Source organism: Struthio camelus, chromosome 12 (assembly GCF_040807025.1).
Source record: "Struthio camelus isolate bStrCam1 chromosome 12, bStrCam1.hap1, whole genome shotgun sequence".
NCBI lineage: Eukaryota > Metazoa > Chordata > Aves > Struthioniformes > Struthionidae > Struthio > Struthio camelus.
The window spans coordinates 23,576,110-23,603,782 of record NC_090953.1 but is presented as its reverse complement, the minus strand read 5'-3'; the positions used below and the strand labels follow the sequence as shown (position 1 = coordinate 23,603,782).

General features: G+C 50.6%; 2 protein-coding genes across 10 annotated transcripts in view; both read right to left on the bottom strand.

Moving 5' to 3' along the window:
- SEMA7A (semaphorin 7A (JohnMiltonHagen blood group)) overlaps positions 1–18,256 on the bottom strand; it is a 41,356-nt gene extending 23,100 nt beyond the window's left edge. The window contains exon 1 of one of the 3 annotated variants that reach the window (XM_068959119.1): positions 18,111–18,256. Coding sequence is in view for 2 of the 3 variants with exons in the window: in XM_068959118.1 (XP_068815219.1) it covers positions 8,263–8,374 (112 nt within the window). In the remaining variant the exon portion in view is untranslated. Of the gene's footprint in view, positions 1–8,262; positions 8,661–18,110 lie in introns of those variants that run through there. The other 2 variants (XM_068959118.1, XM_009682649.2) reach the window with 2 other exon arrangements.
- Positions 18,257–20,038: 1,782 nt separating this feature from the next.
- On the bottom strand, positions 20,039–27,380 carry UBL7 (ubiquitin like 7). Of its 7 annotated transcripts, none has more exons than XR_011143838.1 (12): positions 27,219–27,349; positions 26,410–26,653; positions 25,143–25,262; positions 24,500–24,582; positions 24,294–24,378; positions 23,531–23,588; positions 22,755–22,888; positions 22,243–22,292; positions 21,388–21,555; positions 21,023–21,145; positions 20,474–20,658; positions 20,039–20,350 (listed from the first exon to the last, which is right to left on the bottom strand). XR_011143838.1 is itself a non-coding variant. In XM_068959121.1 (12 exons), exons 2-11 carry the CDS (start codon positions 26,591–26,593, stop codon positions 20,498–20,500), a joined length of 1,143 nt encoding a protein of 380 aa, XP_068815222.1. In that variant the 5' UTR covers positions 26,594–26,653; positions 27,219–27,349; the 3' UTR covers positions 20,039–20,350; positions 20,474–20,497. The 7 variants fall into 7 exon arrangements, 6 of the variants coding, with proteins under 6 accessions (XP_068815222.1, XP_068815224.1, XP_068815225.1 ...); XM_068959121.1 differs by having other exon boundaries at positions 20,474–20,635; XM_068959123.1 differs by lacking the exon at positions 27,219–27,349 and adding an exon at positions 26,933–27,195 and having other exon boundaries at positions 20,474–20,635.
- Positions 27,381–27,673: the final 293 nt, after the last annotated feature.

Here is a 27,673-nt window from a genome sequence, read left to right as displayed (position 1 = left end):
GGGGGCAACTGGGGAGGCCACGTGGCCTTGAACCAAGAGAAGGTAAATGCAAGAAAAGGCAAGGTGACTTGCGCAGCAGGGTCAACACGTGTGTGGGAAACTGCTGCTGCCCCCAAAAGAAAGATAGGTGTGAAAGCCCAGAGGGGGGACATGCAACGGGGAAGCCTATGTCGCTCAAACCCAGGCCTGATCGCCTTACACATTTCACTCCTCTTTTTTTATTTTAATTTTGTAGCGAGTCAGAGTGACAGGTTTCATCTGTTCGGTATTTCTCATTCTGTCTCTCCCCCAAGACAGTTTGGAGACAGGCAGCATTTAATAATCTGCCAAGAGACCTCACGCTATCTCTTCCCAACTGCTTCCAACTTCCTCTAAGCCAGTAGTCACCCCCCCTGCGCTCCCACCCTTACTGCAGCTCTCAGAGGGAGGAGCAGGGCCATGCTGTTCTACCAACATCAGCTACCTCCTCTCTGCAGCGGGACCTTTCCACACCTCTGCCAAGCTACAATCCCGGCCACCACCATAGGCGGCTGCTTGCGTTTTGTTTGGCTTCTCCCCCAACCGCTCCTAAAGACCCAGCAATCATGGGATGTTCCTGTGGCAGCTTTCTGCTGCCCTTGGGAGAGCTGCTGCCATCAATAGGAAAATGCTCCGGAGCAGAGGAAACAATTCAGCCCTCGTTATCGGGGATGTATCACCAAGTGCTTTGTTCCTGCAAAAAGCTCTTAGCCCGCGCGCAATCCAACATGCCCAGGAGGGCTGTGCTTGCACACGCAAAGCCTCCAGCCCACAAAGTACAGTCTAACTAGACAAATATGCTTTCTCAGAACTGCACTAAAGGCAGCAAATATTCTAGCCAATAAATGAATTCCACTCTATTTTTGGTAAGTCCCAGGGCAGCTTGGCAGCAGTATCCAGCTCAAGGGGCTGAACTAGGGCAGGAAGAGAGAAACCTCTGTTTGATAACCCAGCTGCTGGGCACGGGCACGTCTGTTCAAAAGCACCTTTACGAGCTGCTCAACCAATATTCTCTCTTGCTAGGGGCCTTCCAGCTCGCGCCAGAGCAGGCAGCAGTCCCAAATGCTTATTAACCAAGCAATAAAAGGGAAAAGACCCCTAACCTGCGGCTGGAAGAAACAAGCCTCGATTCAAAGCTTCTGCCGTCATCCAGGACTTCATGAACCAGGGCAACAACACAAGGCCCCTTTTAGCCCTCTGAAGGCTTGAATCAGAGCGCTTTGCGCGCCATGAAAGACGGGTCTCTCTTATTTAAACAAAAGGCGAGCATGTGACAGGTACTGCAGTGTCTTCTGTGCTCAGGCGGTGGGAAGGGCATGCTAACACATTACCCACCGCCCCCCTCCCCTCCCCAAGGAAATTATGCAGCACTGAAGCCTGGGCCACTGCAAAACGAGCCCAGAGCAGAGACCTTTGATGACGCAGGTGCCCTCGGGAGCAGCCCGGAGCAAGGACCGTCCTCTAGCAGGTACGTTTTCCCTACTAGCCCTAGAGCCAAGCCGCTGACTGCACCCTACGGATTGTGGGAACTAAATTTAGAGCCAGGTTTTGTTCCTTCCCCAGAGCCGTTCTCTGTAATAACGGCGCCGAGCTGTGCTGCCTTCCTGCTGGAAGCTGGAGAACTTTTGGGCCTGTGATTACGGCATTTCATTATACGGTCACTGGAACGACTGCAGCACAACAAAAGGATGCTTTTAGCAGCATAGCTGCGATCTGGAGAGCACGGCTGTTCTTCCCTGTAGGAAGATCAGTTTCCAGAGACTGATTTATCATAAAAAGCCTTCCAGGATAAAAAATCGCCCTCAGCACCCCTATTGCACACACACCAGCAAAACAGCCACTTTACCTTTCCGCTTAATTGGCAGCCATCTCTCCTCAATCTGGCTGCCAGTTACCAGCACCGCAGCCTGCGGCAACGCAGAATTCCCCTTTCTGCTGCCTGCCCTTTTCTTCCAGCCCAAACTCCTTCCCCAAGGTGAGGTTAGCGAGGGTGTGGGCTGCGCAGCCCCATGTGGAGCCTGCCCAGCCTCTGCAGCAGTTTACAGGGATAGTTAAAGAGAGGTCTGCGGCTCTGCAGTGAGGATGACATTGCAGGTCCCTACAGAAAACAGTTAGGATTATGCACGCAGCGAAGGGACTTTCTTGCTAGATTCAGAAGGGCGCTGTCATGCTCTCCGCGGCCTTCCTACCTGCTGCTCTAGGCTTCCCAGCCCTGCAATGAATGTCAGCTGGTTCTCAGCCCTGCTCAGGAAGCCGTGCAGCCTTCTGGCTTTGTGCTGAAGAAGGCAATGTAGATGTTTGTGGCATCCCCTTTCTGTTCACTTGACCTCCATCAGTGAGAACACACAATGTCCATTCTTCTCACTTCCCTCTTTGGCTCAAGTGCTGCATTAGTAAGCCTTGGAAACCCAAGTCACTGAGTTACAGTCAGTCATCTGAATCCAAATATTCAGATCAGACTTTCCAAGGCTTGCAAAGCACTGCCCATGATACAAGCAAACGTTTGGCCACGGTGGTTGTGATCCGTCCAAAGGCAGGTTTCGGCTGGAAGTATCCCTGCGTTCACCAAGGAAACTCCTAGAGCTCCCTGAACTTGTGACGCCTGCTTCTCTTTCCCTCCCAATACAAACATGGCAAATAAAGGAAAACACTTCAGTTCAGTGGGTAATTTTAGATGGTGAAGTCAAAGCTGCAGGAGGCAGCTGAGGCCAGTTCAACAGGGACCTGGAGGCGCATTGGCTATTTATAGCACTAAAGATCCAGAACTGTCATTAATGGCAACATTAGGTTTATTCGATGGGATATGAAAGCTCTTGCTCCAAACTTGAGCTGCTCTGTAATTACTAGCGATCTGGGTGAGGTGATGCTTCTGCATCCACCTCTTGTGGCACTGTTATAGTATTGCTCTGTAGCATCAGACACAGTCTGCTACGCTGGGTGGAGCTACGGGCTGAAAGGCAAAGCACTGAGAAGGGTACAGGAACAGGAAGAACAAGTCCTACTCTTGAGACAACCAGGAATAGCTATACACCAAGGGCATAGCTCAATAGCAAAGCACTGACTGCAAAACAAGCAATTTCCTGCTTCCAATTCAAGTTCCAGCCCAACAGTTCCAGCCCTTTTTCTGGATACAAACGTCTTTAAAAAGCAACCCGTATTCAGACTTAGATTTAGTTTATCCTGCCGTAAGGCACCGAGAGGGAATACCTCACCTACAGAAAAATCTTCCCAGCCCCATTTTCTGCAATTAAGCTGCAATGCTGAACGTGAAGCTGCCCCACACACAGCTGGGACAGAGCTGGAACTGGGCAGTAAGGCGGCGCTTTGAATTCTGACTCTCTTTGCCAGCTCTGGGCACTTCAGTGAAGCAGCCACAACTCTTATTAGTTCTCCCATGTCTGTTGTTTTTGTGTCGCGCTCTTGCAACAGGAGGTGGGTGTGATTCACTTGCTTGGTTTGTTTGGTTTGTTTTTCTTTTTCAATCTGTGCAGAGCAAAAAATATTTTGAACCAACATTTTATGATACCAGCATCTCCCATCCTGTGAAAATGAGCCGTCTGCAGAAAATAGCATTGCTGGGAAAGCGAAAAGCTTTCTCCTGGAAATGCTGGTGCTCTGAGAGCTACATGTGAAACTCTGTCCTACAGGTGGTTTTTATGCCCTTGGGACCACAGCTCCCAAGAAAAGGGTGCCACTGTCACCAGAAATGAAAGTTGGCAGTAGCACCACAACCTCTCCCTTTGCCTCCGCTCCCCATCAGTATGAATTTGGCCTCAACTCTGGTCAGCTCTTCTCTCCTTTGCTCACTAAATGCAGCACCATTGCATCAGCGGGCATGGAGAGCTCCTGTAAGAGCTCCTACAGTGCTTGTGCGGATGAGGCAGAGGCACTCAGAGACGCTTGCTGGCACAGTTTCTCCCAAGGCCAAGGAGAAGCAGCTGGCATGGTAAAGCCAGGAGTTGCTGCGGGCAGTGTGGTAATTTTCCAGGAACTGCTATTTCAACCCCGCTGCTGACCCAGGGCAGGCCAGCGGCAGTTTGCCCAAACAACGCAGCCAAGGGTCAAATGAAAAGCTTTCTTTTCCCCTGCAGGACCTCCTCCTTTCCAATGAACTACACATCAACTCAGAACCAGTCCCCTCCAGCTCCAGAGCCCCCCATCATCTTTGTCTCTTAATGAGAAGGAAGGAGATAACAAAACAGTCGGACTCCATCCTAACCCAAGGTGTGAATGCACCGGGCCACCCAAGAGGGGCTAGGAGTTTGTCTCAGATCTACACACACACACAGCTAAGCAGGGACAGGACCACTAAGCACGGCAGTGGGTAAAAATTACTCCTGCACTGCACCAAAGGCCAGGCTGACAGCTCACCCCTGGTTGCAAGAACAGGCTGAGCCAGCCCTCAGGTTTCTCGCCATCCTCACTGCGCCCCTCTGTTCTCCTGATGCTCAGTGACTTTCTGGTCAGGAGACAGCCAGCCTGGGATGCCATCCCTCCTGCTCCGTACACAGAGTCAGTTATCTGCCTGCTCTGACACCCCGACAGCTCTGCCCAGCCCCAAGTCACAGCAGTCTCCACCTCTAAAGCCAGAGCAAAACAGCAAACACAGCATCTGCGGTGGCAGGGAAGTGTTCTGCGTGGGATCTGAACGAACCTTTTCAAAGCCAAGCCCAGATGACCAGCCCTTAGTTAGAAAAATGCAAAGAAGCAGGAGGAGAGAGGAAATTAAAAGGAAAGATAAGCGAGAACACAGTGTATGAGATTGATAGGCTTTCCTTTGTGCTGGTGCAGGCTGCTACAGCTGAACTCGCTCCCACTCTGAAAATCACAGCAGATAGGGAACTTGCCACCTACAATCTTCCTTCATGAAGACACTGGGAAGGGTAATAACCAGAACAGAGCCCCAGGCCATCTGTACACCAGCCCAGCTGCGAAGGGGAAGACGGCAAAGTCCTTGTCAGTAAAGAGGACCTTAAGCATATTAGGTTCGACCAGTGGTCAGGAGCTGACCTCAGCCCTTTGCTGAGTGTTGCTTTTCTCCAAGAGGAAGAAACCCTGCAGAGTCAGCCGTGCTTTCAAGTAACTGCTTGCCCAGCTATTCCTATGAGCCAACCACCTGTGCAAGGCACAGCTCACCGGGGGAGCTCCAGGGAGCCTTCAAACCACCCTTGGCAGTGAGTGGTCTCAACCGCATGTTGAAATGAGGTGGCTGTTGTGGAAAGGCAAGCCTCTTCCTCACCCTGTCCCACACGGTGTTGTTCCAGCAGCAGGGAGGCAAAACAAAGGCCGAATAACAGCCCTGTCCAAAGTCTCGGAGCTGCATTTACATGCACTGCATTCAAAGACCAAAACAGGCAGACCTGCAGAACACTGCCCCAGACACCCACAGCGCTGGTCCAACCCTGCAAGTCCAAAGTCCCCAGAGGTTACTTAAACGTGGGCAGCTCCAAGCACTGAGAGAAGCTAGCTAGCTTCTTTGTTTTCAGATCTGAGCTCTGGGTGATGCCAACAAAGCCAGCAACATCGTTTTCTGCTGGCGGCTGAGGGTCTCACCTAACCTATTTCTTGCTAAGGAAACCAGACAGCTAGGGACGGCGGGGTAAAGCCCCAGAGTAGTTAAGGCCTCCGGCCGCGGGCTCTCCTCCCAGATCGGGAGGCATGCTGGAGAGGGGAGGACGCAGTGGCTGCGCGCTCAAAGGGTGGCTGCAGCAACAGCTTTGGCTCGTGCCGATTTCCTCCTCTCTCCCCAAGGGCTGCAGCCCGGGGAGGGACCCCGGACACACAGACGCACACGTGCTCTTCTCTTCCAGGGAAAACGGGGCTCAGGCCAGTGCCAGGAGGGAATTTCTCTGCTCGTCTCCAGGGCTGTAACGCCTCTAGGTGCCTTTGCAGAGGCTGCCCTGCCTCGTTCTAGCGATGAGCTGTGGCACATAAGAAAATTAATTAGGTGAAGAGCTGCCAGCTCCTGCAGAACCCCGGGCTGAAGCCAGTGCCGCACCATCGCTCGGCACGCCAGCGTGGCAGGAACGCAATGAACTTGGCCTAGGACAACCCCCAGCCCTTCGTGGCGGGCAGAGCACAAAAGGTCCCTCAAGGGGAGTGATGCCTCAAGGCTGGATTTGAACTAGCAACCTTGCAGGCAGCCGGGCTGTCCCAGGGCCAGCCTCCCGCCTGCTCTGGCATTAGCGGCCACGCAGGTGGCCACAGCTAGGAGCCCAGCTGCTGCTCTTCTGTCCAGTTCCCAGCCTCTGGGACCAGGATTCAACCTGGAAACCAAGCCCTGCAACACCATCACCCCACGGCGAGGGTCCAGCCTCTACACAAGATGGACGCAAGCAAGCAGCAACATGCCGACTTGCAAGTTATCTATATTAAAGATACTGTACTTGCCTTTTGCTATGTCTGGAGCATTAGGGAAGGGCTTTCTGCCACCCATCGCATCCCTTCTCCCTCTGTCCTATTTCTTTGCCCTTCTCCAGGGGTACTTCCTCTCCTCCCACCACCACGCGCCATCCTAGTCCACCCTCCTCCTCGTTCGGTGAGGACCCATTTTCTAAAGGACAGAGGTTACATGGAGCAAAACGCAATCTGTTAAATAGGAAGCATGACTGACTCATAACAGAGTACAGCACATATTTGCCTCTACTAATGCCCTAACTGAAATCCCTTTGGGCCTGTGTCCCAGCTACGCTTTAAAAAAAAAAAAAACTAAAAAACAAAAAACCAAAAAACAGAAAGAGAGAGAAACAGAAGAAACAGAGATAAGCATAAGCTGATCCCTTTGCAGGGAACTGTCCTAACACTAATTGGCTTTGGTATTTCTCGGTGGCAGATCCTCACCGCGTTTAATGCCAGGAAAGCCACCATCCGACACAGACGGGTCAAACGGCTACGTTCTGCGCCCGTGCCGAGGCCGAGCGCTCGCAGAAACAGGTGTCATGCAAACCCAACCCCAGGAGCCTGCTCTTCCGCCTCACCACCGCTTTACCCTAGGACAGAGGTTTCCGTCCGTGCCAGATGTACGCAAGTCAACTTTTTTTTTTTTGTTTTTCCCTCTCTCCTAAACACGTCAGGGGAAAAATTCTGCCGAGAAAGGCAGGAGCCCCACGGCCGCGGCTCTGCTCAGTCTCGTGGTGCGTTTTCTCCCCCCGCTTCCGTACCGTTGTCGGAGCAGCAGCCGAGCTGCTTAATTTGCCAGAAGCTAAAGCAAACGACGCAAGGCTACGAGCAACCCGCCGCTGCCCTCTCCCCTTCGGGCGCCCGTCAGGCAGGAACCACCTCCCGGCCACGTGCCCCGAGCCCTTCCCCGCGCTTCTGGCCTTCCCTTCCAGGAGCAACCGGGCTGAAAGAGCTCCTGGCCGAAGAATAACAGATGGCGCTGAATAAACCACTGAAAATTCCCATCCTCTGAAGTTCTCGGCAAATGGAAAACACAGAGGGGCTGTTGTACTGCAGAGCGGCGCGAGATCTACAGCCCGGCTGAGCCGTCGGGTTAGACAAACACCATAACCGCTGGGGACAAGACAAGGTCTTTTGTTAAACCCTCCCTGGAGGGTATTAATCCACGAGCTTGGAAGACACATGATAAAACTAGTGAATTCTCTCTCGAACACCCGTATCTCGGGCTGAGCTCTCGGCAATCGCAGGGTATACACTTCCTCCTTGAAAACTGCTCTTTGTTCTGTTTCCAGTAAGACCGTGGCTGATCACAAGCTCTTTCAGTCATATGTATTTTCATACAGAGATCATCTGCAAATATTTAAGAGCGCAACTCATTTGCAACTAAGAGGGCAAGCACATCAGATTAATAAGAAAATTAACTGTGTCATGCAAATATACTTCTTCATTTCTCCCTGTGAGCTAGAAGAAATGGTTATTGTGCCTGTCCCAGGACAGGGGGGGGGGATCAACAGTTTAATATACCCGGCCTGGGGGAAAAGCGCTTTCAGAATATACAGGGGGAAAGGACTTGTCAAGGCAAGAGATCTAAAAACTCAATTTAAAAGAAAAATCAAGGAGGTTAAAAACCCTTCTGAGACCACAGGCATCTTGGCTCATTTAAAATGAGAGCCAGAAGTCTCCCCAAAGAGACAAAAGAAAGAAAGAAAAAAAAGAAAGGACCCACTCGAAAGACACAAAACGAGGAGAAAACGCATCGCGCGGCAGCAGGGAATCGCTGTCAGCCGCGGGCACGTCTCAAGAGAGCGCTCTGCTTCCCGCGGCCGCTCGCTCGCCGGGACCTACCTCGGGGAGCCGTGATGATCCTGGGGTTCACCTTGGAGCGCCCCGCCACCCACAGACCCAGCTGGCTGGCCCACAGGGCCACCAAGAGGACAACCGGGGTCCTTCTGCCCATTTCTACTTATTCTGGGAGCAGAGATCAGGAGCCTGAGAGCGGCATTTCTTATGAGCGGATGCAACCCAGATCAGCCAATGAGTGCAACGAAGGAGGGACTAAGGGCTTTCTTCTCCAGAAGGGCTGCTGCACATTGCTAACAGCCCAGCAGGGAGAGCTCGCTAATGGGAAACTCCTGGCAGCAAGGCTGCAGCATAGCTCAGGCGCCAGCCTTCTCCCTGCTAGCGCTACAAGAAGATCATAGCAAAGGGCCACTCCTAACAACACAAAAGATTTATCCCAAAACTCATTCGTCATCACAAGTCAAGAACACCACCAGAGACGTGATGAGGACTCAACCGCCGGTGTCCCTCGTCCTCCGTGTCGCCCAACAGCGATCCTAGCCAGACCACTCAAACACGGGTCTCACGTGTGTCATAGGCTTGTGAGCATGAGAGTAAACGAAATTAGAGCATGAATGTATAAAATCTGTTTACGTAGAGGTGTGGTGAATAAATATCCTGTTCCATAAGATCTCACACTGACTTTTGTCATGCTAATGCTCTCTGAAATGACAAGATGCTTAGCAGGGCGCAGCACCCTGGCCCATGGGACTGGCCTGCTACCAGGTCTGTGGTGCGACCTTTGGAAAGTCGCTTCACTTTGCCAGACCTCCATTCCCCATTAGGAGGCCAGCAAGGGCTGACAGTCTTTGTGAAGTGCTGAGAGATTTGTTAATGAGAAGAGCAGGGCATTACGTGCAAGGAAAGCGAGGTCGGACGTGACCGGAATAGGAGAGCCCCACGGAGAACGCACAAGGACATGAGAGATGCAGCTGCACTCTCTTTAAAGTCAGTGCTGAAGCTAGAGCCGAGACTGCTCCGCTCCTGAAGGAGATGAACAGTGGCAGTTCAAGGGGACATTTCGGAGGAAGCAAAATATTAATGAGCCAGCTAATTGTCAGTTTTAAGGACCCAAAGGAATTTCCCACTAACTCTAAGCGTGGGGTTTCTCTCTCTCATCTTAACCAAATAGCCATTTGGGTAATTACAGTATGACAACATACAGATCATCTCTGGTTTTCCACTTTTGGACATGGTGATTCCCAGATTAGCCTCGAAGCGTTCTGCATTACTGTTCACCTTTAAGCAACTGTCCATTTCACCCCAGAGGTTACTGCATTTCTCCACCAGCCCCACTGATCCAGGAGGTACTCAACCCCATTGCCCCTTGCTTTCTTGCAGCACAAGTCAGAAAAGGCTTGCTGGAAAACGCGTGTGCAATTCATTAAGGCTCTTTCACACAGTCAGGAGTGAAAAAGAAACAGGAGGGCACCATTTGCAAATCAACAGCCTAAGCCAAACAACCCACATGTGCTCCTTAATAAACATGACAACTTAACAATTTGCATCCACCAAAATTTGGGCTACGTAAATGGACATTGCATACATTACTACCTGCTTTGTCTTTTATGACCTGATGTGGTTTTTCTTTCATGTGGCTCATATAACTACAATTTTACAGCACTAAGTCACCATCCAAATAGGACTAGCATCACTGGCAGTCTGTACCAGCAAGACCACAGCCAGGCCTGCATCAATGGGAAAGATCAAAGAAAACTGGTGGAGCAGGGACCTTTCTGATGACATTTCATTTAAACCCCAGGATGGACAGAGAAAGGCACAGCCTCAATCCAGCTGAACAGGGCAACTTCACAACTGTGTGATGCTGTAAGAAGACGTGCATACAGCCGACTATTTTTAATCCCTTCCCTGTTCTTTATTGTCAATCCAGTTGAGTCCAAACGTAGAAGACAAACGAGAATAAGTCTGCAAGCATCTGTTTGAAAAGCTCTTTCTCCCTTGAGGACCTGCTGTTCCTCCAGACCTCCCCAGGCCGCCCTTCTTCCCCTTAGGAAACATTCATGGGGAAGATATGAGGATTTTCTATGTTCATGTAATATTTCCGGCCCCGTAACAGCCTGACCAGAACTACTAGATAGGACCATTCGCCAGTGCGTCTGGTAAGACATGACCCATGTGTGTGGACAGACTACCTGGGGAAGGGGGTGCAGGGGCCCTGTGCCTCCCTACAGCATCAGAGGCACTGTGTTCACGTCACAGCCCCACTCATAGATCTGTGCCTGGGAACCACCCAGCCGATCCGGTGGCCGTCTTCCTGCACGCTGGCTCGCAGATCCCCTTCTCAACAAAGTTACCAACTCATAACACAGATGGGTTCTGTTCAGAGAGGAACTAGGAGAGCTTCTGCCCTGTGACAATAGTAAATCCTTTTCTTTCTCCCTTTCTTTGCTGTTAATTGACACACCCTGGTACTCTGTGGGGCTGGCTTTTGGGTTTTTTCCCCATCTACACTTGAAGACAATGCCCCCTATGCATAAAATTCAGCTTCAAATTCTCCCGAGAGTTTAGAAGTGTTCAGCTCTGAGCTGCTTCTAGTTCAACACATCTGATATCACTGTCCTCTGTTTCCTAGGCCACCAGCTGAACCACCCCATGAACAGGACTGTATTGCACCCCTGGACTCATACTGATGCTGTAGGGCTTGCTAAGCAAAAGGCTTAGCAAACAGCTTGCTGGGTATCACTGTGTCGCGTGGCATCTCTGTACTGTATCTCACCTCTTTGCTGGGTAGACCTTCCCCATCACAGGACCCCAAATGATGGTTTCATGCCTGGGGACAGGGGAAGGCTGACAAATCTGTAGGAGAAAAAAGGTCTTGGAGCAAACTAGAGATTGGAGTCCAAGGCCAGTTCCAAACTCAAAGCTGACAGCCCCAGCAGTTGTCCCAGGTCCTTGGCTACAGGAGATCATGCAGTTCAGTACAAAGCTGCTCTGAGATCTCTGCAGAACAATCACCAGCAAAGGAGACTACAGCAGAAGGGAAAAACATGGACCCAAAAAGCTAATTACAACTCTTCAAATGAAGAGTCTTCACTAAAACTGAGCTCTCGCCCAAAAAGTCTTCTGCGCCACCCAGAAGCTATAGCTCCCCTTAGCGTCCCTACTCCTCCCTGCAAGTTGCTTCAGTGCAGCAGCATGATTGCAATCAGCCAGGGTGAGCCTGACAGAGAGACCCCAAGGCACTGCACAGGACTGTGCATCCAGCCCCCTTCATCAACCCAGTTTCTCCTCATTTGCTTGAGGTGACCTACAGTTTGGATAAGATCTGGGAGTCAAGGGACTGCCCACACACACACTGGGCAATGACCTGGGAAAACAGCCACTCCTTGACACCCAGCTGCCCGGAAGGGGCAGGGCACCCTGTGTATGCAGAGGCATATAGCCGCAGAGCGTAATGCTGTGTTATGAGATTTGATCAAGGAGCCAGCTCAGCTTGCAGACTTAGGAGGCAAGGAGTACGGAGCTGATTTCAAGTCTTCTTTATCAGCTTTGTTCCAACCCTATGTCAGCGTGCACAAAGTGCTAGATGTGGAACTGTGCCCTGAATACAGCAACACTCAACCAAAAAATGACTGGGCATTAAGTACACGCACGCATACTTCCCAATAACTCAAAGAGTTTCTGGGAGAGTTTGTTTGCTCAGGACCTCCTCTAAATGACCTCAGTCAGATGTTGTGGTACTGAACAAGGAATGCACAAACAAGAGATCAGATTGCAGGCACGCACATTCTTCTCTTTCAGCCCCTCCTGAAAGCGGAGGTTTCTGTCAGGTTCGCTCAGGGATTAGAATTGCCAAAGTACAAATCAGGTGCAGTTTCATTCAGATTGCACTATTCAGCTGCAAAACGGATAAGAACTCAGCTTCCCCCAAAGTACCTCAAAATCATAAAGCACAGATTTTCCCAACAAGAATGCTCAGTTTTATTTACAAAAGCAGAGAAGATCCCTAGGACATAAACATTCCAGCAGCCTGTAACGAAACCTCCACTGTTTTTACGGGCATCGTTTCAGGCCCGTTAGAGAATGGCAGGTATGTTGGAACACCACTCAAGAGCATAGTAATCATTATCTACTAACCTCCCACCAGACCAGGAACGTGTCAAGAAATACCGACTAGATATTATGGATTTGGACACAGGCGTATTTTCCCTGGAAAATTTCATCATCAACAGAAAGAAGCACAAACATCCCTAAAATTTAAACATTCTTCTCCCTGTGAAAGCCAGGCAAGATCTATTCACTGGTGCGCCAGCTCTTCCAGAAACATGACAAGTGGAGCTTGATCTCTGGCTGTTATCAGCCATGGCAGCTTCAGGAAAGTACCAAAGAGGGACCTTTTGGGGCATAGCATAAAGGACTGAGGATGTTCGCCAGGAAAAAGTTAGCACATCTCAGATGATCAAGGGTCTTGTTAGTACTCTCACATTAGCAAGCGACGCTGTCAACAGCGAGGAGGCAAAACAGTGAGCTGTACACCTCTGCCACATGGCCTGCCAGGAGCTTGAGCACCCCTTGGCGCAGATCCCAAAGGCTTTACACAGAGTAAAGCAAGTGCAACGCACAGCTCTCCCCGTTTCAAAGAAAATTAAAACGAAGAAGCACGTTGCTTTGTTGAGATCGATCTGCCACACAGAGCTGCATACTGATACGTTAACATTGCACAGTGCGTCAGCTCCGTTTTCCTGAGGGCCCAAACGGTGTTGCTCACCTGAAACGCTCGGTGTTTCCCAGCTGCTATGCTCCTCTCTGCTCCCTAGCAGGCCTGGCTTTCAGGGCAGCACTGCCACATGCTGCAAAGCAGCTATGCTTCAGCATATCAGCATTATCAGCTCCATTAGATCCACAAAGTCCTCCTGGTAATGCACAAGTTAAGGTGCAGCCTCCACAATCGGCTCCCCAGTTCCCTGCCATAAATAGGAGCTAGAGTCTAAGTCCATGTTTTCCTCTGAGAAATCAGTGCAAATCCCCTGGTCCCCAGGGAGCCACTTCAAACTATCGTTGAGAAAACCGTCAGAAGAAACTCATAAGCTGGCCAGGCACGTAAGGTAAGCGTAGGCTGCTGAGGAAAGTAAACTCCCGTAAAGATAATCAGTTGACCTTGTAGTGTTAAAATACTTCTAGCGTTGATATCTGTCCCGCCAGGAAGGGAGAGACGTCTAAAAAATGTTATATCTCCTGATACTCCTTCCTATCTTGGCCTCTGGTAGACAACCCAGGGCCAAATGACGCAGAAGGTAAGTGCCTGCAGTTCTGCGCTGTCCTTGGCTCTAAATCCAGAGCCTCTGTCTGGTGACACAAAGGCTCAGCACTACAGACACACCGGTTTCTCTCCCCATCAGACATGGGAAGTCCGCCATCTCTTCCAGCAGGAGAGTGGGAACAGCTCAAGATCTCACCATGTGCTGAAACTGTTCGACTTATTTTCCCCGTGACCTGTCAAAATTCTTGGAAGGGACACTGGCTTGCGCAGGGAAGAGCTGCCCTTTCTTCCTGCCTCCCATCTGCCCTTCCTTTTATAGGATTTGTGTCTATCATCTGCTTCCTGGTTATTATGTGTCCAGATAGCTCCCACATAGCTCATTTGGGAAAGCAATTGCAGGAAGCCATAAGCCACCAGATCACAGGCTTTTGGGAGCAGAGGAAGGGAGTAAAGGAAAAGGAATAAGAGCTGAGGCAGAGGAAGAAAAAACTGACATGAAAATTGCCTGGGCAGACACCAGCTGGCAGGATCCACGGGATGATTAAATTATGCATAACTCAGGATCTGTTGGGACGGAAGCACTGCAGCTACACCTCAGGACAGGATCCTCCCGCGTCAGGACGGACAGCCCTGCTTCCCTTCCCTGGAATCGGGCCCTCCACAAACAATCCAATTAAAAAGCAGGCAAACAGTTTGGAGTCTGCCCAGCGGGATGCCAAGACAGCATGCTGAGCATTACTGGGGGATTACAAAGCTCGGCTGTCATTGGCAACCGAGCCAATGTCAAGGAGATTTTCAAGGAGATTAAATGGCAGTTTTCTTCCTGAGTGCCCAACTCTCCCGGCAATCTGTATCACCTGTTGCCATTTCAGTGCCCACAGCAACCCCAGGCTGTCTCCAGGCACCAAAACGCAAACCTCAGGGCCTGGCCATACCCACTGCCACGGGGGTACCACCAACACTACCAACCGTTTTGAGGTTTTGGCATCCAAGAAGTCACCTGTGTCACAGTCCCACAGCTGCACCTTTCTTCCTCCTTCCAGTTGCTGAATACTCTCTTGGGTCATAGATTTTAAATCTTCACAAAACCTGAGGCTGAACTGTGGGACTCCTTGCTGCAGGGTGGCATGGAGGCTACCAGTCTGCCTGTGTTCAAAGTACAAATACCAGTGGGGTCTGTTAACTACTAAGGCCCCATTTCTGGCTCTACAGGTCCCTAAACCTCAGGACCTCAGATGCTGGAAAGTCTATTAGAGATGCATCTTTCTACACTCACCCCGTTCTTGCATTCTTTCTGCGATCTCTGTTTATTGGCCACTGCAGGAGAACAGGGGACTTTTTGCTTGTAACTCATTTTATGCCTTTATCACTCCTGGGGTGGGATCCCATAGCTCTCTAGATTCACCCTCAACATCTGAGCTAATACACCCTGCTGAACTGAATGGGTCATACTCTTAAATCAGCAAGGTATTTCAGTGGTAAGGAAAAAATCTCAGATGCAGAAAGATTTCTGGAAAACCATTCTGCCCTCCTTGCTGGCAGCGTGGAACATTCAGAAGTCGGCTAGGGAGTCTCTGTGGTCATAAACGTTCCACAAAATCATGCATCTCACCCCAGCAGTGACTTTTTTTTTTTTTTTTAAAGTTTCCAGACAACCAGAGCCAGTAAGCGTCATCTTCAAAGACAATAGCTCAGCCATTGTCTTGACTTCAAAAGCTGTATTAAGAGGATGTTAACCTTCTTCCCACTGTAGGGAAGTGGGAAGTTGTTGGGTTTTTTTAAATCATATTCTTATTAAACTCATCAAGTATCCTTGTAAAGTTAGCAGGACTAGAGCTACATATACTGTTATAAATCAGAGGGTTATTTATAAACAGTGTAATTTATAAGTGTTAGAATGTTACAAATATAGAAGAATATTATAACTAGGAAACAAGAATACTTTCACAGCATGACATTTTCAGTACATTTCTGCTTTCACCAAGTTAAAATAGTCAGCTGCCCTGAAACTGCACTGTTTCATTATGTAGTTCCCCAGTTAGCATCACATGGAGTCTAGGCATAAGAAGCACAGTTCTCTAGAGGATGCTTTGACGATTAAAGCCACAGAGGTCCCCCTCCTCCATTCTTTAAGAAAAACGTTCATTCCTCTATGTTAGGAAAGGAACCCAGTCCCACACATTTACAGGGTACAGGCTGCTGGGACAGCTGCACCCCATATCCCTTGCCCTGATCTTTGGGCTCTCATATTTTTCCTGGCCAAATCTCTCAGCACCAGTAAAACTTCTTTTCTCCTTCCGGGAAAGCTTGCCTGAGCAACGGTAAAACCAAGGTTTCTTTATTGCCAAGGAAATCCCAAAACTCATGGCAGCTGTAAGGCCCTGTTCTCCCTTCTTTCCTTCGCTCTGGCATTGGCCTGACCCCTCAGTGAGACTGTTCAGCTCACTGAACCAGCACAAACCTACCTTGGGAAGAAACAAAACTAAAAACGATGAACTATTTCCTGGCAGTTTGGCATTCCCCATAAGGACAAAGCTGAAACCAGCCAGGAAACCACCGCATCCTTTGTGAAGAATAGCTGATGGGCAGGAGCTCTACCAGACAAGTTCCCTGCTGCTGTTCATGACATGGATGTTTCCTGCCTGGCCACACAAGGTTAGTCTCTCCTTAGCAGAGCCTGCGGCTGACCCTGAGCACCTACAATCTGGGCCACAGCTCAACAGCTTTGGAGAGAACCACCCTGACCAACAGTCTGAGCAAACAGCAAAATAGAGCTAACAGGCTGAGGTGTGCATGTCCCCACACCACTCCCGGCAAGAGGAGAGTCACGTTTCCCCAGCTCAGTGTGGACACCCACAACAAGCGGGAGTACTCTGACAGCCCTCAGGTTGCTAGCTTGGCACATAAATAAGACTCAACCCAGTGGAGGCAAGTAAGCAGACTAAGTGACATGCAATAAACCCAAATCTAAAAATCATGCCACATCCCACGGACATGGAAGAGGTCTGGGAGCGTTTGGGGAGGACAGGATCCTGCAGGGTCCTTCATGGATGGAGCTAGGCAAAATGGTGACATCAGCATCAGGTGCTTGGCTGCCCTGCCCAGAAAGGGATTTGGTTATTTGGTTCCTGCACCAGCACAGCCCTGCATCTGCCCTGTATTCAAGAGCCTCAGTTTGGCTGGGAGAGCAAGGAAAAAACATTTATTCTGAAATACTGGAGGCTTGTGGGAGGATGAGGGGAAATCTCTCTAACACTAGCCATTTGAAGCCAGAAATCAAGGCTGAAGAGCTTGAAACTTTGGGGTTTAATATCGGATGCAACAAACTACCTGCACCAAAGAGGCTGCGTCTGCACAGAGATATTTACTACCTCAAACACCAATGCCTGCTCCTGGGATCGATCTGGCTGACCGCGTTCACTTTGCACACGGGAAGGCTCCAGCATCATTGTGAAAGTGGTCAGGCAGGCGGCTCACACTGTCTAGGGTACAGCAAAAGCTATCATGAATGTGAAAACTAGGGGATCTGCTCTGATCTGCCTCCATTTTGCCCTCTTACTGGAAGATTACCTTCTCACAATACAGCCAATTAAGCCATCAAGGTGGCCAAAGTACAAAAGGGCACATACAGGAACAAGCCTTGATCCCATCCAAACTGCCAGCCCATCCAGGTGTCCATGATGCTCCAGCATCGATGGTCAAGCACCAGGACAAGTAACAACATGAGTATTACCAAAACACAGCAGTACAAACAGCTGCTACTATTACTACTGAAAACATCTACTGTTACCGCTTCCCTTCTCAGCTCCACTAGAGGCACAGAGAGAACTGAACCAAGAAGTTTCTCTTTGATGTCAGGAATGGAAAGTCCCTAACGAAAGCTGCTTACGTTGGGGAACCGTGGTCTGACCTCCCCTCCTTCCAAGGGTCAGCCAAAGGCTTTGAACAAACACCTTCCAATCTGCTCCCAGGAGCACCACCTATGAGGTGGCTGGGCCTCCGATGCTTGGATGGGAAACAGAGCACAGGGGAAAGTGGGAGGGCAGGCACACAAGCAGGATACAGACAAGCTGAGACCTGACAGGGACAGATGGTCCTCTAACCCAAGCGTGGAAATGACAAGCAAAGCCACCAAAGGAAGGTAGCTGGGCAGCGGCACAGAGCAAAGGACCACAAAGGCTAAGCAGGTGGGAGACAGCTCATCACTATTTGCTCTCAAAGAGCAGGATCTATCATGCTTCAGCCTTTGACGTGCTGGTGCCTGGACTAAGCTGCTTTCTCAACAAGCGATGGATATTAGCACCCTTGACAGTCATTCCAGCTCTGTTTGATACCTACCTTAGGATACAGGCTCCTTCAGCAACTGTAGGAGCCAGGACAGGCTTAGACAGGACACCCCATTACACGTACTCATTAGCCACATTTAGGTGGCTAATACCAGGCAAAGGGACTCCCCTAAAATGAGTGCCTCCCTCCTGCAGCCTCATCCCCTGGTCCATTTCTTCCCCTCAGCAGAGGCTGTGCTGGGAGAGCCTTCTCTGCACACGGAAGTGGCTGCCAGCATCACTTTGATCTCAAAGCTGAGAAGCAGGAGGCACTTGGCAATTAGAGCAGCCAGGAAGGCAGCGCGTACCTGACTGCTGCAGAGTCAGTTCCGAGGTGCTCTGAACTTCTGCTCTCCTTCAAAGGCCTCCTGCATCAAAGTTTTCCTTCCTCTTCTATCATTAGCCTTGCAGGGGCCAGGTGGGGCTTTTCTTCCTCTCCAGTATCTGTAAATTTGCGTGATTGCTGAACATTTCTATTGTAGGCAAAGATAGGTGAGATGAGGGAAATAAGTGCGTGCAATCATGTTATGAACAAAGTCGGTGCTAAGTTCTTCTCTGCTATAGCCAGTTCAGAAACAAAATGTGTCTGCTGGGGTACTCCAAGCCAAGTACTCCAAGGACTTGTGAAAGCAGAAATCAAAATAAATTCTTCCCATGCAAAACACCCAGTCATTTCTCAATCAGCCAGTGCCAACGGGAGAAGTGGAAATAGCCAATGTAATGGGAAAACCTGCTTAATACAGAACATAGGTCGACGAAGTGATCAAATCATGAGGACAGCGGGGATAGAAAAAGAAAAGACCGTTTAGGGACACCAAGCTGGTCCTAATCTAGGCTAGGACCTGACATGGCACAGCAGACACGTCAGCCCCAGTCCCAAAGCAAGTCCTGTTAACTCTGAGCTGGTTTGGGCAGGCTTGCAAACGTTTTGAGACTTCCAGCTCTAGTATTACCACAGCCAGCTCTGGGCAGCAGCATTGTGATACAGTGTATTCCTAGTCAGCCAGGGAGGACGAGGGGTGACAGCACAGCTTATCTCCACAGCGGGCACAGTGAAGGAGGATGCACAGGGATATAATATCTGTTCCCCACAAAGGTGGGGACACCGGGGCTGGACACACATTAATCAGTTTTCATACTGCATAATATTGTTGCCAACATCTGGACCGCGTTTCCAAAGCGGATCATGAGGACTGTAACCAGGAAGGGTGTAAAGTCAGGAAAACTAGTTACCTCTATCACTTTGCATCTCCTAGACTACGTAAGAAGGAGGGCAAAAAACAGTACAGCTCTCCTGAGAGTCTTAATCCTCTAGCCAGGATTAACACCTATCAGTCAATAGGCTGTCCTGGAAAGGATAACCCAGCATTTGCTGTGTGATAGCCGAGATCATACCAGCAAGTGATCTGAGCGCTCTGAAAGGAGCTGGAGGGAGAACAGTTAACCTAAAAGCAGAAGACCATGTTCTGCTTTCACTCCCTAGTGACTCGTGGTGGCATATCAGACAAAACACCTCCCATATTCATGCCTTTTTTTTTTTTTAACTCGATAGTACAACCAGACCAAAGCCAGGTCTTGCTCTGGTTCTGACTTCTCACAGATCCCATTGACTATAATTATAGAAAAATACATTTCATTGTCTTTGCAATTCAGGTCCTAGATGCCGCAACCATGGCGCTCAGGGTTAGAGGACATTTTGGAAAACACTGGCTGCAGCCCAATGGCCTAACCTGTGCTGGAGACAATACAGTCCTCCTACCAAGCCCCTACTTGCACTCTTTGGTAACTGCCTCAAGCCTGCCTTGCATCTGTCATACTTTTACTGTCACCCTGTGGTGACCATGAACAGCTGCACCAGTACCCTTGTTCTTGTCAACTTGCAGGGCTCTACCGGTATCCCCACACACAGCCGAGAACATAGATTTCTGCTGAGAAGGAGACATGATGCTTCTTTGAGGCTCCTTCTTCGAGAACGGGTCTCTGTAGAACAATTAGTTCTTTCGCTTGGTCTAATTCATGGCTGTGCAGGTCAGCTACACTCACAACACTGTCTTTGCACCTGATAACAGATACAGCTAGTACTTTGCTCTGTTAGAGGAGTGCCCTCTGCTGAAATAGTAACAGTCCTACAACAGGCAAAAGCATTTCCTCCTGTTTTCATGATGCAATGAGCACACTGCCTCTCAGATCTGCTGGGCATAACCCAGGATGGATCATAACCCAAACACCAGGCAAGTGAAGACAGTCCATTTAATACAGTCAAACAGAGGAACCACAACAGCAAAACAAAATAGCCTGAGGCATGTCAGGAGGGCAGGAACAAAACAGTAGGCAGGAGAATGTTTTGAAACATCTAAGATTGCAGAAATGCAGACGCCACATCTCCAGGAGCACAAGAGCCACTGATCTTTCTCTGTGCTGCGCAAAGCTCCAAGATCTCGTCTCTGGTGGCCAGAGTGGGGAGACAGGGAAGTTGCAGAAGGGTAACGGGAGCTGGAGGAACTGCCCTTAGCATGGTCAGTGTTCTCAAACAGGAGCACACAGCCACCTGCAAGGAAAGGAGCAGCTGCCCCAACTGCTAAGTGCCCAAGAGCGAAGCCCCAGTGCAGAAAAGTGTTTCGGGGCTGAGTCCCAGACCAAGGAGCATCTCAGCTGCCTCAGCACAACGCACCTGTTCAGCCTCTCTAGCCCAAAGCTAGGGAGCCCCACCAGCAAAGATGAGCTCCAGGGCAGCCTGAATGTCCCCTCCAGTGGCCTGCAGGGCCCGGAGGCTTAGCTCATCATCATGTATGCCCATGTCTCGCAGCTGCTGAAGCTGTGGTTGCCACTGGCTCTACAGATAGGAAACAAAAGAAGCTAAAGGTAGGTGTAAGACTCCAAGCAGTAACAAACAGCCTTCTCCACAGCCTATGCTACCACACTGGGTTCTCCCACATCTCTTCGTAGCTCACAATGGCATTGCTAAATGTGCACCACAGTTCCTGAAAGCTCAAAGTCTTGCTGAAAACTCCCCAGACCCACCAGCCCACCCCTCCCACACCCACCCAGTACTTCACATTGCTCTCTATCATCCCTCCTGCAGGGAGGGATGCACCCTGGTGATGCACCTTTCAGCTTAATATCCTGCCACAGGTGGATGGAAGACCCACCTCCACCCTGCAACACCCGATGCAATATGGGACTTTCAAAGGCTCCCAGAGGAAGAGGCTGAGGCACTCACCTGCAGGTTGGGCTGCCCAGAGGCCTGCAGGGCATGCTGTAAGGCCTGGCTGAAGAGGTCATTGGTGATGGGTGTTCCTGACTGGACACTGGATGACATTGGGGAGGTCCCAGAGGAGTGACCCTGGGAGGAAACAGGTTGCACGAGAATCAGGAGAGCGCTGTCATCGCAAGAACCAGAGCCAGCACAGGGCAGCACCTGCTACATCCTCATTATCACTGCATATGGGCTCTGCGAGGCTGAGACCCCAGTTGTAAGAGAATAACACAACCAGGGCCTCCAAGGCCTGAGCAGGGCTTGCACTCACCCAGCAGCCGGTTTTATGACCCAGGAGAATATCCCTAGCTGCTGTGCTGTCGTTGTACCTGGGTGCCAGGAGTAGGCGTGTGGGAGCTGCTCTCTGGGGTGCTAGCCAGTGCCAGAGCAGTCGCCAGCTCGCTCTGGGTGATTGGCCGGGGTCCAGCAGCTCCAGAGTAGCCAAGGGAAGCTGGGCGGGAACCAGAAGCACTGCTGGACGGTGTGGATCTTGTGCTCTGCGTGGAGGAAAAAACTCCAATTTTGGTGTCTGTGTCCCAGTAGAATACGGCTCACCTGCTTATTCCCAGGGATCCCCTCCCTACAGCACTTGACTTTTTCAAGCGCAGAGCTTTCAGAAAACAAACACACAGGACAATCAGGCACGCTTTTTCCCCCAAACTCAGCTCTTACAAGGCTGCAGAAACTGGCAGTAAACCTTCTAATGTACCATTCACCAGCTTAAAAACAGTGTTATTAGCCAGTAATAAAACAAATAGCTGTTGACAGGCATTCTTTTCTGCTTAAATATTTAATGTCTCCTACAAAACATTTTGTCCTTTTGAGAGAAAATCTCCACGTGTTGCAGTAGAAGGACAGAGACCAAGGATCCCATGTTTCTCATCTGTACCCAGTTCTGGCTCAGCATGAATTTAAGATGTGTACTCTGAGGACAAGTGCTACGCTTTGGGTTGTACCTCTGCTTTCCTCCCTTGTGCTCCTACCTCAGCACTCAAACAGTGCCCAACACGAACAGCATCCAAGCATCTCTCAGTCACCGATGTGTTCACAACATCCTTCAGAGCCAGACAGGCTCATGATGTTCACAAGAGGAAGACAGAAAGCCACTGGAGTCTTTAAGGGCCATGAGTTGAACCCATATTGCAAGTCCCAAACAGCTGCTCCACCCATACTTGCCCAGTTACCTGGTGAAAGTCATCTTCTTCATCTGAGAGACCTTCAAACAGAAAGCCACCTGCAAAAGAAAGGAAAATAAACAGACGCAAAAAACTGGGCGCCGGCAGGAATTAAGGACCAAATGAGGATCCCATGATCCTTGGCCATGTGGCCTGGCTCAGCTCCAGCTAAAGTGCTGGTTAGGAGGGAGGCCTCAGCAGCAGCAAGCCCGTACACAACAGGTCAGTGGAAGACAGCTCAGGCACACTGTCTGCACATGACAGAAGCCAAACACTCTGCTACCAACAGTCATCGTAGAGACTCACTTGGGAGAGGCTCCGAGAAAGAAACGGACCAGATGAGTCTCACACTCAGGGCAAAATCCATCAAATGACAATGAACATTCCCAGCTCAAGAATTCAAAACTTTTTCTTCCAGCCTGGGAATGACCAGGTGTCAGTACAGCACAAACTTGTCTGCAAATCTGCAGCACATCTCTGAAGGTTCCCTACACAACTGTGTGTATGAAGGGTGAACGTACCTGGCATATCCCGGTAGGAGCCAGAGGACATGCTTCGGGAGGATGCCTCTGGGGCTGGGAGGGGGGTGCTGCCGGCTACTGAGTGCAGAACAAGGACAATGGCATTCACAAGAGCTGGGTGAGCAGGAATAAGCCTGGAGAGATGGAATGGAAGAATGAATCACACGTGAAGGGAAGCTACGAAAGCATCATCTCGATACTGGCACAAAACTCATGACAGCAATGGCAGAATCATTCCTGCTGGCCATGCAGCACCTCAGATCCTGCCTTTGGCTATCCAGTGACAACACCCTCCCAACTCCCAGGCAAGCCCCACACACAAGGGTCATGTTCCCTCCATTCCTATTCACAGCCTCTGGGGAACTGCCATTGGCAAGAGCCTGGATATGAAAGCTAGAGAAGCTGCAGCTCCTTGATCTCATGTAGACCATCCCATTTTACACATCTCCAATAGGCTCTCAAGGGAACAACCTTCTGCTGTGAGCAACCATATCCGGATTTGAACCCATGGTCTGGATGTAAGGATGGCCCCATCTCTCAAAATATCCTTCGGTTTATCCAATAGTGGAGGTAGATGCATATCAAACACCTAAGCAAAGCATCAGCTCCCTCTTTTCTGTTGCTGAGGAAGAAGGGTCCTACCCTGAATCTCTGGCTTGGTGTATCTGTACTGGCAGGCAGGAGCAGAACTTTCTCTTCCACCCAGGGAAAAGCAGCTTATGCCACAGCACAACACAGGCATTGCTTAGCCACTGTACCAGCTCACACAAACTTACGTGTCCAGCATGTTGGGATCTGCAAACACTGAAAAGAGATCCTTGTCCTGCAGGACTCCTGGGAAGGACCAGGAAACACAACAAGTAAGAGACAGGATACAAGAGACACAGGAGCCAGTTGAACAAGAACCATGAGAAAAACAGAAAAATTGTATTTCAGGAACTGAGTCATTAGCAGACACCATAAATACCCTATTATTGTTCTCTCCAAAACCTGCCACTTCTCTCTGGAGAGACTCCACATCACCACCACACACCCAAGGGGCAGGGCTTTTCCAGCAGATCTCACAGGCTGTATTTTGGAACAAACAGCTCTTCCTTAAGGGCACAATCACGTCTGGTATCCAGCTCACCCCAACCGGCTGCTCGCTGTGAGAGGTTGTGACTGCATCCCACATTCCACCTCTCTCATGGCAATGTGCAAAAAGGCTAATAACTCTCTGGGTCAACACAAGCAAGGCTGAGATTTAACAAACGTTTTTGCAACACTTTGCAGCAGGAAAGAGCACCCATTCCCTACTGCTCTCCCTTCATCTCTATATTCTCTGCTTCTCCTAAAGTTAACGTCCTTCCCCGAACATTACTACAGATCAGCAGAGTATAACTGACTCCTGCCTGAGCAGGCACTCTTATGCTGCACGAAGAAAGAGAAAAGGCACTTTCTCCAGAGAAAAGTGCTCTCTCCCTTCTTCACATCGTAAATTAAACACTGACCATCTTCATTTAGCTTTCTTCAGATCCTCTGGATCACTTTTAGACTCACCCAAAGCGACAGGGTCACTGCTGAGGCCGGGAGTAGCTACAATGATCTGATCCAGTGATTCCTTGTTCCCCAGCATTTTGAAGACCTGCCAGAAAAATCAGAATGGATCAGCAGCGTCACACAAAGGCTCTACTCACGGATTCCCTCTTCACAGACAGGGAACAGATGAAAGACACCAAGAAGGTAAAGTATGAAGCCTCACTCACTGCATCTCTGTAGGCAGGACTGCTATGCAGGGCAGTGTGAAGGACCCGGAACTCCCGCACTGCTGCCACCTTATCTACAGGCTCTGAAGGGAAAACAACAAAACAAAACATCATTCTCTCTTTCTCAGTCAGCTTTATTAGCCATTTTACAAGGTCCCTGGACCGCTCCCAGTTTCCAGACACACAAATATATAGACATGTGCCCTCCTACACGTACAAAAGGAAAGGGGTTGAATCAAGAACTTTAAACTAGCCCATTTTATTCTACAGCTTGGCAGACTAGGAGCACGCACAAGCCTACGCACCCCTGGAGCCGGAGTAATCAGTCACTTTGTTTCTGGTTCACTGGCAACACCCTAAAATTGACCACAGTTCAATTAAGGAGGGAAAATTTGCTCTTCACATCACATGGCTCCTTCCTTAACTCTCCCACCAGCAAGAAAACTTAATGCCCATTTGCTGCTATTAGAAACGGTGAGTTCCAGCACAAGAGCACAGATCAGTTGCAAGTGTCTCTCCTCCAAATCCCACACCTGCCTCCCAGAAACAGATCACAAGAGAAGTCGTTCCTCCGTCCCAAGGGACCTGCACCAAACACACCCCAAGGAGACCTAAAGGTTATCCCACACTGTCTCCACCTCACCTGGTTTCTGATCAGGCTCAGGCCAGGACTTGCGCAGGACATGAACAGTGGAGCCAGACTGGATGCCATAAAAATCAAGCGTTTGGTCATCCCTCAGCTTACGGCCACAGTAGATCAGATCTACGAGAGACAGCAAACAGCTACAGCACACCCAAAATGGTCCTGTGGCCTTTAAGAACTGGGAGCTGTACAGAGGTTACTGCTCTGCACGTGTAGCTGCTACAACTGGTTCAGCAGCACCAGGCCTTGCGCACTGGAACACAGGGAAGTCACAGAGCCGAACTGTGCAGAAGGTGACAACCCTGCCTGCCCCTGCATAACCACACCATCTGGAGAACCTGTTCTCTCACAGAGTTCTGCTTTGCATCACATGCAGAGATCTCATAATAAGGACAGGTTTGTATTAGCAAGCCCTGCCAAACGATTTCCTATGGACAAACCTGAAAAATAACGGTGATTTAATGCCTAACAACTAGCACTTACAGAACACCTTTTGACTCGGCCTTTAGAGGCTATACACAGAAATTTTTTCAACCACTAGAAGAAAAATCTTCCTAAAGCTTCCTCGTAGTGAGGGGCAGCACACTGACATGGCAGGAGCATGCAATTCCAAGCCAACGCTGGAACATACGCCATCAAAACCACGAGATACTACGACTGCAGCAGCACGGCAGAGTCTCCAGAACTAGCTCTGAGCCCATGTCATGCTCCCCCGCTGTGCCAGTTCTCCCCATCAGCCCAACAGCACCGCCACCAGGAATAGTATGACATGCCTGTGTCCCAGCACCATTCAGGAGATAAAGGGGGGAAGGCAGGCCCTTTCGCACTGACCAGAACGCTTCCTCTTCCCACCAAAACACAGGAGCAAAGCTGCTGCACGTGAGGGGTCAGTGGTGATGTGTGCCCCAGGAGAGTGGAAGAGGAAGGTGCTCCCTTACACCCATGGGCTTTGAGTAAAGCTCTCAGCATAACCAGATGAGATAAGACTTTGGGCGAAGAGGAGACAACGAGGAGTTTAAAAGAAGACAAAAAAAAAACTGTCTAAAATTCTATTGACGCTTGATCCAAGTTTCTGCAGTAAGACATTACTTTGGTATCATCTGAACCCTTTTTCGTGAGAGGACGGCAAATGAGTCGCATATAATTAACCTAGCATTACCAAGCTGCTTATTGCTGGAAAAAGAACAGTTAGAACTACTGCTTCATACTGCTAACTTAAACACGGTCCCTGCGATCGGCCTTTGACATGAGCCATGCAGGTCCTTACCAATGAGTTCAGGGTCTGGGACAGACTCCTGCAGTTTTCCAGTGATCAGTTGCTTCAGGTAAGAGATGCTGCATCCACCGAGTGGGCATTCTCCAAGCTCCGTCTCTGGCAGGCGCAAGATGGATTTGGGAGCCAGCGGCTGATCTGCCAGCTTCACTGCAATGTGCCACTCTGACAGGGACATTTCTGCTTTGTCACTTAATGGAAACGAGCGTCAGAAAGCCAACATCTCATCCATGAAGCTCTGTAAAGGGAAGAAAATAAACCAAAGCGAAATTCTCTTCCGGTCAGTCAGACACCGTTTAAATTCACTGGCCTCGCCTTTGCTGGCGTGCACACAGGAAGCTAACACAAGGCCTGACCAAAACTCAGCGACGCTTTTGAGGTCCCTCCCTGAGTCTTAAGCCACGACCACCGCATCTGGTAAGGCAGAGGTAAGGCAAAAAGCATCTCCGCCAGCCACAACACCCAGAACAGGAAAGGGAGACGCCAAGGGACAAGGAAGCAAGACCGCTGCCGGTACCCCCGGCAGACGCCTCCGCAGCGACGCCCAGGCCAGCCTCCGGCCCCAGGAGCTCCAGGACGAGGAAACAAGCACTGGGGCTCACGCCGCTCCTCGGCGCAGGGATGCCGGGGAAGGGCACGGGACCCACAGCTGCACAGCGAGAGGCCTGAGCAGCGCCAGCCCCACCGCTCAGCGCAGCCCCGTCCCCCACGCTAGGCCCCTGTCCCAGCCCAGCCCAGCCCCGACCCCCGAGACCAGGCCCCGAGCCAGCCCCCGGCCCCGGCCCCGGCCCCGCACCACCCACCGCAGCGCCCGAGCCCGCCCGGCGCCTCCCCGCGTCACGCCGGAAGCGGAAGTGTGGGGCGGTGCTGCGCGGTGCATCCTGGGAAAGAGAGTCCGCCGGGGGAGAGCAGCGCGGAGCCGGCTGCCGATTGGTGGAGCCGTCGACGACGTGCGCGAGAGAGCCAATGAGCGGGCGGCTGGGGGTTTAAAGGCGGGAGCGGGGGGGCGGAGCCCCGGCCCTGGCCCCCCCCCCCCCCGGCGGGGAAGGCAACAGCCGCGGCCCGCCCCAGCGGCCGGAGGCCTCAGCGGGGCCCGGCCTCCCCCGGCCCCTCCGCCTCCCTTGAGCTTTCAGGGCAGCCAGGACCCTTCCCGCCTCCTCGCCCAGGAGCCGGAAAGGACCCCCATGGCACTAACCACAGGGAAGCTACCCGCCCGTTCTGTTATTTGACAGAGCCAAAAGCTGCGACCACCCGTTTC